This window comes from Canis aureus, chromosome 14 (assembly GCF_053574225.1).
Source record: "Canis aureus isolate CA01 chromosome 14, VMU_Caureus_v.1.0, whole genome shotgun sequence".
NCBI lineage: Eukaryota > Metazoa > Chordata > Mammalia > Carnivora > Canidae > Canis > Canis aureus.
In genome coordinates, this window is record NC_135624.1 from 20911198 (window position 1) to 20925185 (window position 13988).

Consider the following 13988-nt stretch of genomic DNA (forward strand, 5'->3'; position numbering starts at 1 on the left):
GGGTGTGCACCATCAGAAGCTGAGGTGTCTAGTGCCTCCCATCGGCTGAGGCACAGGCAAGGTGATGTGGCACAGTGAGGACATGCAGACATGCATACAAGCCACAGGTCCACCACTTATCTCAGTGAAATGCATCCACTTCCTCAAAGTCACATGGAGACAGCAACACCCCCTCCTGTGCCCCCATGCAGAGCCATTTACTATCTGGCTTTTTATTATAAAGATTGCAAACACCAGTTCTAAATGGTCACCTGAGTTCAAGTGTTTATAGTTCAATAGCAACTACAGTGTAGTTTACCAAGGAAAGCAGAGATTTACTTGAAAATCCTCCTAAACATGTATTTTGTAAAGAAGCTATTTTAGCATGTATATGTTTATAGAGAGTAAAACTGTATGTGCTCAGAGAAGATGTGTATTTGTTGATCTATAATGCCCCTCCCTAGGAACCGGCATCAGCCCTCTAGCTATGGGTGTAGGCAAAGGCCAAACTCTGCTTTCTTCTACCTCCCTCTGACATTCATCTTTCTCTTATACTTGAATGTGTGGCTCTGCTTTGCCTGCTTCTTGAGTTCTTTACTCAGCTAGGTTGACCAAGGCTCTTAGATACTTCTAGGCTTTTCCAATCTCACTCATCAAAGACTAGTCATCTTCATCACAACTACAGAATAGGCTCACTGCTGTCATGAGTCCCACCTATGTTTGTCTCTTTCTCAGGTATGAGATGTACCTTTTTTTAATGCAGATGCACAGAATTCTGAAATATCTTAATTCTGACTGTTATGGACTAACTGCTTCCATGGTTAGATACTGATCTTCAGAAAGGAAAAGCATCTGGGCAGAGTGGCTACCAGACAAGCCCTCCCTAGAACTCAAATGCCCTTTTTGCTGTGTCAAAACGGTCAGTGGAACTAACTGGGTTCTGATCCATCTGCTGTTAGGGGTTCCATCTCCCCTAAACATCACCTTTCATTCTGCAGCTTCAAATGGTACACACCACTGACACACCACAATGGTCTTCATATACCAGAAAAGTAGCATTAACCAAATGGTTCCAAGAACTTTTTTCATATAAATTTGTCAGAATAGAGTAGAAAGCACTGGCCATGGATTAGAACCATGTTTCAGGCTAGACTGGGCCACTGTTTGGTCTCAAAATCTTTGAGAAGCCCAGAGTCTCAGTTCCCTTACCTATAAATTAGGTGGTCAGATGTTCCCTAACGTTCGTTCCTTGTTGATCATACCATGAATCTATGGCTCACATACATCCTAATTATTACATTTTTTCAGAGCTCAACACTTCAGTAATAAATGCTTACCTCTTCAAATATGGGTTTGCTATAGCTTTTCCTGAGATCTTTCCAAGTGCCCAGTCTGTACTGGAGCCCTGGAACTCACACAGCATGAAGTCATTCTGGCTTGTCTCTCTTGTTCTGACCCTTCTGACAATTCTTAAAGTGTGTGCTCATTATGTTTCCCATGTGTTATGCCCCTTCATATCATTGGTGACATTATATTGGATTGGCAGCTTCTTTTGGAGATACGCTTGCTCCCCAAGCCAAGAGATACAGAGAGCCAAGAATTAGATCATTCTATCCCCAAATTGCCACAGACCTTCTCAGAGGCAGCTGAGCCGTGTAATTTGATCAAGGTTAAGTACCAATCCACCCTTCACCTTTTAACCCAAGTCAAAATTCTTTTAGTTTTCTGTTTTAATCCCAGATGAATGCTTCCTGCTAGTAGTTACAAATGTCCACAAGCCGCCTCCAGTCAACTCTCATTTATCCGCCTGTGGCTTATCCAAAGCACCAGGCTTTCTCCTCCTCCTGCCTCTGGCACCAAGTTTCAGGCCAGTTCCTTTAACTCTGTGCCAAAGAAATACAAACTAAATCTAATATTAGCCTAATGAGAAAAGGCTATCCTGCTGCCAAAGATTCACATAATGCATCCCAAAGCCAAATGTAGGCAATTATTCACTGTTTTAGATGCTGGCATTGCTTCTCCCTTATATAAAACAGAGATCAAGATTTTCGGTGTTTCTCTCTGAGGAATATAGATGACATGTACTGTTTTTTAACCTCTTCTACTGCCTACTTGGCCAGATTCTCAATAGAACAGATTACATTTTCTTTTCAAATAAATAGGTCATTTGTACATTTAACATCAAGGGAATGAAAAACCCTGGGTTTAGAGTCATTTGACTTATATTTGAATGCTGACTTCCTTTAGTAGTTAGCCAGAAACTAAGTTTTGGCAAGTCATTTGAATACTGTTTTCTTAGCTACAAAATGAGGATATACATTTTATTAAAAAAAAAAAAATACAGGGGCCCTGGGTGGCTCATTTAAGTGTCTGACTCTTGACTGCAGCTCAGGCCATGACCTCAGGGTCGTGAGATGGGGCCCCACATCGAGAGTGGAGCCTGCTTAGATTCTCTCTGCCCCTTCCCCTGCACGTGCTCTCTACACACACACACACACACACACACACACACACACACACACTCGGCCTCTCAAACACAGACACAGACACACTCATACACACAATACTAGGCAGTCATGCATATACAAGGAACACTCAAAAAGCCACCAAGACTACTGATTATCACTGTGACTCACAACCTTAGAGGCTCTAGTGAACTACTATTGTTGACAAAAAAATACATCCATCATCATCATCCTAAGGACTTACTATAGGAAATCCTTATTTTATAGTATTAAGAGCACAGAATGGGAGTTTCCTCGTGAGCACCCAGAAAAATCAAGTCTAGAAGGCAGAAGTTTCTCATTTCCCAATGTTGTGTTTAAGCTATTGGTGAGGATACATCCCAGAATTCCAGTGCGGAAGGGCCAGGATACTGACTGCTGATAGGCGGATTCATTCCACAGCCAAAGTTCCCATGGAAACAGAAACCTTAATCATTGGAGCATTTGGGAACACCATTTTCAAAACAGACTCCTATTTCAACATTTCTTATGACTGATGCACATGTCCTCCAAGGCCCAAGGACAATAGAGAGGATGTTAGTACTACTTTTTCGTCTTACTCCTATAACCCAGAGAACTTTGGTAGCTTTCTGTAGGTCAGAGCCGTGATGTCTGACAGAATTTTCTAGGATGTTCTAAGTCTGTGCTATTCAGAATAGTAGCCCCTGGACACATGTGGCAACTGACCACTTGAAATCTGACTGGTAGGACCAAGGAAGTAAATCTACTATATTCAATTGCCATAAATTTAAATAACTACATATGCCCAGTGGCTACCATATTGGACAGTACAGGTAGAAAATAAATCCATGCTCCTCATCGTAGTATTCACATTCCATAAACTTGGCTCTAACCTACTATTTTAATCTGTTTCCAAAACATGAATCTTGACTCCAAGGAAACTGCTGCTGAGCACCCCTGAGGATGTCTGCTGCCAAACCTTGGCTCGAAGTTCTTTGACTTCATTGCTTCCATTCTTACTGCTGCATATTTGAGTTTTACCTGCACTTCATGACACTGGTTCGGTTCTGTTCCGCTGGTGCCTACTCCCCTGGATGCCCTGTCCCTACTTCTTGTGAAAATTGGTTAATAAACCTTGGGTGTGGGCCTGTCCAGGAAGGACCTCAGTCTCTCATAGGACTATTTCCTTGGAAGGTGCTCTGTGGAACTACACCTGGTCTGTAGGACTAGGAGTTGGTCTTGGGCCTCCATGACTACAATGGTAAAAAGAATAAAAATAAATCAATGGGAAAGAGGCCATACCCTCTCTGTGTTAAAAGGACCACCATGGCTCTCCTTTGTCACAATTGTACATACCCCTCTATGCGGAAGCAGACAAAAGCAGCCATGTACCTTTATAATTTCTGACTTCCCTAGAAGATGAAAATGCCATACTTATCTCTTGTCCTGTATCCAACTGTAAAACTAAGTTAATAGTTAACATAGGTTTGGGGTATTTTTTGGTTTTCTGAATTTTGTTTTTTATCTTAAAGTTATAACTATAGCTCTGGTATGCATGTGTACTCTCTCCTGAGTCCCAAGTGTTCAGAAGCATTTAGAATTTACATTGGTAAATATCTTTGGCAGATCCACATTTCAGTTGGGTCCATTTTTTTTTCCAACTAGACTCGATGCTGCCCAGTAATAAGGCTTAATTAAAAGTGCTATTGGTTCTCCACTGGTTTCTCTTTGGTCTGTAAGAGCTATGGGAATCTCCGGGCACAGACCACCTCTTTCTGGAAGTAGAGTTCTAGTCTTTTGAGGATTAGAGCCAAAGGCTCTAAAATTACATTCTAAGGGAAGAAAAAGAAAAAAAGAATTTTTCCAAGAATGGAGATTAGAGAGAGAGAAAGATATATATATTTTTAGATTATGAAAGCAATACAAATTTCAGAGTCAAGATGGTGTATTGAAAGTTCATGCTATAATCTCCCCTTCCTCAGGCTCTAGAAACTTAAAGGTACTAGAAAGTACATTTTTAAGTTGATATAAAGTCAAACTTGAAATCACAGATGTCAGAAAACCACAGCAGTCACTATGCCTGCTGGGGATCGGGAACAGGTGATGTTCAAAACTCAACATGGCTGGACTCAAAGTGGCAAGGCCACAGTCAGGATGGGGATGGGGAACCAGAACCAGGTGCCCTGTGTGAAGCCTGCAAACAGGAAAGTGCATATGGGATGCTGTGGGAGAGCCTTGATTTGCATAATCAGTAGCAAAGGGAAAGTCAAATGGAACTGTAACATAACTCTTGGTCAGAGCTGTTACATTCCAGAAAGTTCAAAAAGAGGCAAACACAAAAGCACCTCACAAAATGGTCTCCACAACTGAAGGCACATGAAGGCAAAAAGTCTCCAAGAAAACGCACTCCCTTGGTGAATAACTTACTAGCAACAATGGGAAGCCCTGGGAGGAAATACAGCACCTTTTAAGGCCCAATATCGACTCAAACAGCAAAAGTCACAGTTGAGCTACTCAAGTTAATAGGGCAATCTGAAAAAGGATTTGAAGTCAATACACGTAAAAACAAACAAAAAGACAGACAACCAAAAACCTCAAAACAAAAGTGAACATTTTCCCCATAATCTCAACTCCAGATTTGAAACACTGTTCAAATTGTGGATTAACTTTTCCAGACTCAGTGATACTTCTATACAAAAAAAGACCTTTTTACATAAATGAGAACATGCTATATACACTGTGCCCTTCTCCCCTCTCTCGCTTTAAAATATCATCACACTAATGTTCCCACTAAAATACTGCTAGATATTGAATGTCTGTTCTGCTAGTTGACCTCTAATGTGATAGAGGTGGAGCCTTTCATAGGTCATGAGGCTGGAGCCCTCATGAATGGAATCAGTGCTCTAAAGGAGACTCTAGAGAGCACCCTTGTCCCTTTACACCATGTAACACAGCGACATGATGGCCATTTAAGAAAGGGAGACAGTCCCTCATCAGATACTGAATCTGGTAGCACTTTGATCTTGAACTTCCCAGACTCCAGAACTGTGAGAAATAAATCTCTATAGTTTAGGGGTGCCTGAGTGGCTCAGTCAGTTAAGTGTCTGCCTTTGGCTCAGGTCATGATCCCAGGGTCCTTGAATCAAGCCCCACATCCCATGGGCTCCATGCTCAGTGGGGAGCCTGCTTCTTCCTCTTCCTCTAACTGCTCCCCCTGTTTACACATGCACTCTCTCTCAAATAAATAAAGCAAAATCTTTCAAAAAATAAAAAAAAAATTCTACTGTTTATAAGCCACCTAGCCTTTTTGTTGTAAGAACTTGAACAGACTAAGATAAATACATAGATAGGTCTCTTTTACCTTATAAAGGGAGGATTCTATTTCATTGCATGGACAGACATAGTTCCTCTAGCCAGCAACCCAGGAGTGGACATTTGGGCTCTTCCCAACATTTTCATACTATAAACCATGCCAGAGTGACCACCATCCTCCAGTCATTTTTACATATCTGGATGATTATTTCTTTAGACAAGTTCCTAGAGAGGGGAATTCTTGGGAAAAAAAAATCACACATATTTAAAATTTCAATAACTACTATCATACTGTCCTCCAGAAAAAGTGTACCAATTTATACAACTAAGTAGCTTTAAATGCACACATTTCTAGCCAGAGGTTTTTGAGGGTTTTGTTTAAGTTTAGAGTAGGTCAAATTACCTGAGATTCAATTATTTGTCCAAGAAAGAAAGAAAACCCACAAATCCAATAACCCTCTCAAGGCAACAGAAACATTGAAATGTGTTTGTACATGACCCCAAACAAGTTCACATTGTGGCACAGAAGGTTCAGTGCAGGTAACACTGCAGGTCTGCAGCAATCACACTTATTTTTAATTCCGTCCCCTACCCCCACCCCCTGCAGCAACCACCGCTGTCATCGGGTCCTCCATGAAAAAAATAAAAACTTTTTCCAAGCTTTACTAAAGCCTCTGGTCATTCATTCCTAAATATGATTTCAATATGAAAACACTCAATCTCCTTAACCCCTTTTCACTGTAGATAAGCTGGATAATTCAAATGAATCTGATCTCTAATATGTGGTCCAGTCTACTCCTGAAGGCCCATTATGGACTACTACATTCTCAATGAAGTACGTCTTTAGCAAAGCAAACAAAGTGATCTAGAGGAGAAGGCAATTGCTACCAACGTGAGATTCAGGAATTAAAACAGTAGCACATATTCCAAATAATTCACAAGTTATCACATCATGTCAGATTTAAATAAAACTTTATATTACCGATGTGTTTTCAAATAAGAGATAATCTGGAAATGTTTAACGTTGAATTAAAATCAGACAAGTAATAGTTTTTCTTTAACTTTTAATATGTTAAGCATCCTTTTGACAAGATCCTAGTCAAGGTATTTATCTTCCTAAAGATCCTTAATACTTTTATTCCCCCTTGTCTTTCAAGATGCCTGTGTAGCATCAGAGATTGAGGAGGTTTAAATATAACAGGATATAGCAGGGCTCACTTTATTTCCAACTCTGCTCACAAACCAAACTTCAACCATCAACTGATTACCTATGAGATGCAATTTCTCTCCACTAAAATGCTTAGTGCAAAATATCTGCAATATCCTTGCAACTCATTTCTCATGCTTTATAACATACACAAGCATGTACTTCATGTCACTAGTTTTAATTATCCACACTAAAGAAGGGAAGCAACAATGGTAATTATTCAAAATTGTGGGTAAAAAAAAATCATATTTGATTTTGGAAGACATTTGGAGCAGGGAGGGAGTTGGTTATTGTAGGACAACAAAGTCACCTGTCTACTTCAAGCTTTTCTTGGGCGATCGTAATCCTTGCTTTCCAAGGCACACACAGATTCACTCCTACAGACATTTGAAAGGAAAATCCTTTGCAGAGAATGCACAAGGGAGAAACCAAATACCATATAAAGACAAGTTCCTTCAATTTCCAAGGGGCCAGCTAATATGAACGTCTTCAACTGTGCCCCAAACATGAGCATCTTCACTGATTTCAGATAAAAATCCATCTATTGCCAGTTCCATTGTGGAAAACTCTAGAACAGGTTGTCCTTGCTAAAGAATCATCTCCCCCACCCAGTCCCTTCTTACTGGAGTGTTATATGCCTACAACTAAGACTTAAAAGAACTAAGTATCTTAAAACAAAAAAAAAATGGTTAGATCTTTCATTAATTAGAGTCCTGTTTATGTCGTCTACCTCACAGAATTGTTACAGGGACACAACAGGCCAATACATTGAGAGTCTTTGAAACCATACCTGGAATACATGCATATATTTAATAAAACATCATTAATTAAGTGTGCTTGTCAGCAAAAGTCCTTCATACACATGGCACTGGCCCTTTTTACAAAATCCTGCCAATGAATGGTATTATTTTATCTGTTCACCTCATTGGTGGAGGTAATTTTTATGATCTCTACAGAAGAGGAATGTGAGGCCTGGATAGACACATGACATGCCTCATATCATAAAATGATAAATCTGAGCTTGGCAAACAAATCTTTCACCTTTGAGTCCAACGCATCCTTCTTGATAGGCCATTCTATACCACGCTCAGCCTCATGACATGACATGACATGGCCCCCAAACGTGTTTGAGTTTCACTCCAAAGCAGATGCAGTCAACATCGTTTGTTATTGCTTGGAACCAAGCAGCAGTGTTCATTTAACTGAAGATACAACAGTGAGTAGTGAAAAAGTGCCATCAGTTCTCTGTGGCTGGACCATAAAATATCAAAACTTCACCTTTGGAATCTCCCTAATTTAGTGGATCATTACCTACCTTAGCCGTCTCAGCTTCTGTTGGCAATCGCTTGGGGGTTCCTTTTTGGTCAAGCACCTTCTGAAAATTTTTGTTTTTAATGGACTGAGATTCAACACCTTCCCCTTCAATTTGCAGTTTAATGCCTTCAGCCCGGGCAGAGTGATCAATACCCCGCGGATTCAAGCCACAGTGGAGAGCTAGGAGAGAGGAAAAAAATTCAACTCCATACAAGTCCCACAAAGAAGGTGTCCATGACGGAGTAGTTCATCCGGCCTACGTGGGAAGAAACAAGGCAGCAGCAAATTTAGAAGTGGTGGAATAACATGGGAACTAATCTGGGGAGCAGGGAACATGGCATGGAGGGAACCCTGAGCTCTCAAGTCAGAACAACTCAAGTACAAACCCAGATACCATCATTTCCAAGTTGTTTGACCTTGAACAAGTTACTAATTCCCACAGGACAGATGAGAATACCAAATCAGGCAACTTTGTTACAGCCTCCCACACAAGCACAACTAGTTCAACCCCTGCAGCTTAGCTTCTTGTCTCTGCCTCCATCTGGAAGAGCACTCCTTCCCTCCCCCTTTGAATCGCTTCAAGCATTTGCTCAAGTGCACCCTCTTGCATTCACTGTACAACTATTTGCTGAGCACTTACTATGTGCCGTCCCTGGGTTAGATCCTATAAACATGTTTTTATGTATGACAGATGTTCCCTTCAAAGATCTCATGGTCCAATAGAAGAGGCCGATAAAAGACAAAAGAACAAGTGATTTTGAAACCATTATTATTATTGTTACATTAAAGAGAAGGAAAGACCCAAGTGGAGGGCTCCTGGGAGTCTAGCCTAGTGGCTTCCGACTTTTCCTGTCTTACTTCTCCACATTCTCAGACATGGATACCTCCCCAAATAAAATCTACAGCCCATTTCTGAACATATTTATTCATTCAACAAATACTTACTGAGCCCCTCCAATGTACCCAGTATTATCAACAAAATAGCAGTGAATGTTATGGGACCCATATATTTCCCCTTAGATGACGTCCATGAACCACCAGGGGTGTGTAGACTGGGTGTGTATCTTCATGCACATACAACATATGTGTGTTTGTGTGTTGAAGTTTCTGGTAGTAAATTATTTCACCTCCCTGGGACCTCACCCCTTCAAGATTAAACTCATTACCCCCTTCCCTTTAGCCTCAGAGGACTCAAGGCCAGAACCTTCCCTCCTCCCACCCCACTTGGGTCTCTACTTCACTGATAACCTTTTACTCAATATCTTCACTATCCCCCCTTTCTCGGCATTCTTCCCTTTTAGCCAACTGCTGCAGGTCTATAATTCTTCCCTCAACTCATCACCCCCATTCAGGTCAGGATTACCTCCTCCTACCTGGCTTCTGAGAGAGTCTGTGACACCTGAGAGACGAGGGCAGGCTTCCCAGAAGTGAGGCAGGGGTTGCCTCCCTGCTCGCCATGCTCTCCTTAACAGGAACCATCCACTCCCACACTCCAACAATCAATCTGTCGGTGACATCCAAATTTTAACTGCAGCCCAGATAGACCCGTTAGGAGCTTCAGACGTAGGCGGAACCTGGAACTCAATATCCCAATTCCAGTGTATCGCCGATACATCAAATTTAACGTGTTCAAAACCAATTCTTGGTTTTCTTTGGTTCAAAAACCAAAAATGCCTTTTCCAGTCCTCTCCAGTAACACAGGCACTGAAGAGTCATCCTTGGCAAGGCTCTCCCCACGATTCACTACGTCCCTTCCATCTATCGCCAGGTCCAGCAAGCTCTACACCCACAGTGCTGCTCCAATCCATCCTCATGGCTCCATCTGCACTGCCATCACCCTGGTCTGAGCCACCCACGTCTCTCATCCGTACTGCTGACTGGCCCAACTGCTCTTCCTTGCTGTAGCTCCCAAACTCCATTAAAAAAAAAAAAAAAAAGAAAAAAAAAGTACAGGTCAGATCGTGAGATGCTTCAGCTTAGAACTTTCTAATGGCTTCATTTTATACTTACATCGTTCAAAAAGCTTTAGCATGGCCAACAAGGCCCTGCATTATCTGTCCCCTTTCTACCTATCCAATTTCATCACCCACGTTATCCCTCATTCACTCTGACCACACACTTCCTCTTCACACTTCCTACTACTTGAACGCATTGAGTTCTTTCACACTTTCTGGATTTTGTATGTCATGTTTCTTTGCCTAAAATGTTCTCCCCATTCCTCACCTAACTCCTACTCCTTTGTCAGGTTTTGGCTTAAAGAACACTCCTTCAGATATGCCTTCCCTTAATCCCCTTCCTCATCCCCATGCCCCCACCATGTTAGATCATGGTGCCTGAAACCATAAGTATTCAGATACTGAATAATCTTTAATTATACAAAGCTGGAAAAAAAATTATACAAAGCTGGGCATGTGGCCTTATTTATATCCTTTAATATGAAAATTATCTGTGAATTTCTCTTCTAGCTCTAAGCTTCCTAGAGCCAAGAACCAGCCTATTTCATGGTGCACAGTAGACATTCAGCATGTATTAGATCATATGTCCTTCCTTAGGCTTTGTTCTGGATTTCAAATGATCTTCATAAAAACTTGGTGAGACTGAATTACATTCACTTCACAGATAAAGGAGAGGAGACTCAAGGTGTACAGTCACTAGAAGTGATGCAAGTGTCTACTGAAGGTCAAAAAAAAAAAATCAATCATGTAGGATGCAGATGACTGTTTCAGATGAGCAAAACCAAACTAGATTAAATAGTAAGGAAAATTATTAGCTTTCAGAACAAGAAGTCCAGTAACAATAAAAGTTCAGAGTTTGTGGATTTGCCAGCTCAACAGGGTCAATGAGGATTCCGATTTTATTTTTTCTTCAGCTCTCCATTCTGCTATTCAGAACATCACCTATGTCCTCAGCCTGGGTCCTCTCGTGGCACCTACAGTTACAAGCTTTTGGTTCTCATCTAGCAATATTGTTCTCTTTCCCCTAATCCTCCTCCAAGCTTTTATTTTTTCCTCATCAGTCCAAAGTGAATCACACACTCATTAATAAACTAAAATGCTGGCAGTGGAGATAGGGTTACCCTTAGACCCTGCGACCCTTCACTAAAGTCAATTCCTCAAACCATATTGCTGTTATTCGAGAAGGCGGGGGAAGAATAGATGCTGGAGAACCAATCACAATGCCCAATTCACAAAGTGGGAGAAAGAATTTAGTAGCCAAATCTGTAAGAGCAGGAGGTTAATTACTGTTAATACAAATCAGCTTCTCCATCTCCAAAGAATGGCCTATTTGCAATGAATATTCAATATGTTAAAAATCATGATTTAAAAAAACGGTCTGTTTGTGAAGGGAGATGAAAAATTAACATGGGATAGATTTGGACATTAGAAGATCAATGTATAGCTTTGATCTTTTTCTTCAGTATGATCCCTGGCTGCTTCTTGCCTTGCAATTCACAGCCTACGAATGCCACTGATTTGCTGGTAGCTGCCAGTACCTTCTGTTCTCCTTCCCCACCAAATCAGACGCTCACACTTCCTTCACCTTTGCTCATGCTGGTCCCTCCTCCTAGAAAGAGGTTCTACACCACCCCAGTCTTACTTGCTGCTTTGGAAGGATAGGTCCACACAACCCCCCCCCCCCAACCCCCCCAGGAGTTTCTGGATACCAGAGCCAGAACCATTTGGCTATGCTTTTTCCATGCACATAGTACCCTGGTGCTTCATCTCCCTCGTTGTACTGAGGTGGTCTAGCTCATTGATCTGTACACCTCTCCTTCCACAACTACAAGTCCCTCAAGGCAGGCCCCACTGTTTGGTCACCTCCATGACCCCTACTCTCCAGTCTAGAACCTGGAAGGTCAATAGGCATTTAAGAAACATTTGTTCAGCTGCTGAGTGAACCAGCTATCTCTTCTCTTTATACAACCATGCCTTAAATCAAAGGGAAACTTCTCTCTGCTAGTAAATATCTAGTGTTTAAAATGTAAGGTAACTATAACATAAGGCAGAGTACAATGTTTTTGACTTTCTACACACGTAGCCATCTTCCTCACACAAATATTTTAATCCTCCATAGCTGTTCCCTCCTCGCCTGCAAACCCAGTAGTTGATTTAGGTTTTCGTGCTTGGGTTTATTTATTTAAAACCGTTTCTGACAGGCTTTGCTTTGTTTTCCCTGAAATTTCATGTCCCTAATATTTACAAATCAAGCAACATTCCAATGGCCTCTTTACAAGCTGTGACCTCCATTTCTTTGTTCATCATGTAAAAGGTGCCCTGTTTGAGTTCTCTTTTCTGTCCTCATTGCTGCCCTTTCTTGTTTTCACTCAAGTTATTTACTCAATTTAATGGGCTCAGCAGCGCACAGGTCAGCTAGGAGACCCTCTTCGTGCATCCCTGGTCTTCCTGACCCCACTGTGCTTTCTTGATTTCTAGTTACTGAATGGGCCCTGCAAGCTGTGGGTGTGTGGTCTTTCCTTCAAGGACTTCCTTAATCATTTTCATGTTAGAATTGCTAATACTAAGTCTTCAAAAAAAAAAAAATCAAGAATTAAAAACCAAAATAGATTTCATAAAATTCCTTTTAAAAAGTTAATAGGGACTTTTTTTTTTTTTTTGACTGCAAATGCAGAAGCTTTCAGATTGTTCCGAGATGCCAGAGCAAAGCTACCATCTCTTTTTCACATGTATGAACCCATTCCCTTGTGCTCTGCTACTGGGAATGTAAAATGGCACAGCTGCTGTCGCACTGTATGGTGATTTCTTAAAAACAATTAAACATAGAATTACCATCTGACTGAGAGACTCAACCAAAGAATTGAAAGTAGGGACTTGAACAGGTATTTGTACATCCATGTTCACAGAATCATTATTCACAATAGGTAGCAGGTGGAAACAACCCCAATGTCCACTGATGAATGGATAAATGAAATGTGGTACATAAAACAGAACATTCAGTCCTAAGAAGAAATGAAATTCTGATAGAGGCTATAACAGGGATGAACCTTGGAGACATTATGCTAAGTGAAATAAGCTGGTCACAAGAGGACAAATATTGCATGATTCCACTTTTACAAGGTACTTAGAGTAGTCAAATTCACAGAGACCAACTGTGTACAACACTGGCTACCAGGGGCTGGGGAGTTACTGCTTAGTACAGTTTCTGTTTGGGGTGAAAAAGTCCTGGAGATGGGTGGTGGCAATAGTTGTACAATAATGTGAATATACCTAATGCTACTAAATCATATGCTTCAAGAATGTTAAAATGATAAGTTTTATGTTCTGTGTAACCTATAATAAACAAAATTCAAAAACAAAAACAACCCACTCCCTCTCATTTCGTTCCCTGTACCACCTCCATAGGTGGAAAGAGAAGTTCCAAGGACATTCTATTCAAAAGTTTTGAGTTTTTTCCCCAATAAGCTCACTGATTTTTCAACTAGAACATGTTTTCGTAAAAAAATATGAAGAGCTCAATCATATCATATTACTTTAGCATTTTCCTGGAAAGGGCATATTTTCCAAAAAAGGGGCCCCAGTGTGACTGGCAGAAGAGGTGCTTCATTGCTGGAAGTGAGCCTGGATCCTCCTGGACCTGACCTTGGAGAGATCCCATTCCCATGTGACTGAGCTCACAGTAATAGACTATGAGGAAGTGCCAGGCATTTTGTCTCAAGATGAGAACCAAGGGATAAGCTGGCAGTGCATTCCATT

At 41.1% G+C, this 13988-nt stretch overlaps 1 protein-coding gene across 10 annotated transcripts in view; it reads right to left on the minus strand.

The window, feature by feature from the left end:
- The window catches only part of SAMD12 (sterile alpha motif domain containing 12), a 378174-nt gene that overhangs the window by 330285 nt on the left and 33901 nt on the right, over positions 1-13988 (minus strand). For 3 of the 10 annotated variants that reach the window (XR_013351652.1, XR_013351653.1, XR_013351651.1), the window contains exons 1-2: positions 9651-10132; positions 8279-8457 (exon numbers count right to left, since the gene is read on the minus strand). Coding sequence is in view for 7 of the 10 variants with exons in the window: in XM_077847043.1 (XP_077703169.1) it covers positions 8279-8457; positions 9651-9756 (285 nt within the window). In the remaining 3 variants the exon portion in view is untranslated. Of the gene's footprint in view, positions 1-8278; positions 8458-9650; positions 10163-13988 lie in introns of those variants that run through there. The other 7 variants (XM_077847044.1, XM_077847045.1, XM_077847047.1 and 4 more) reach the window with 5 other exon arrangements.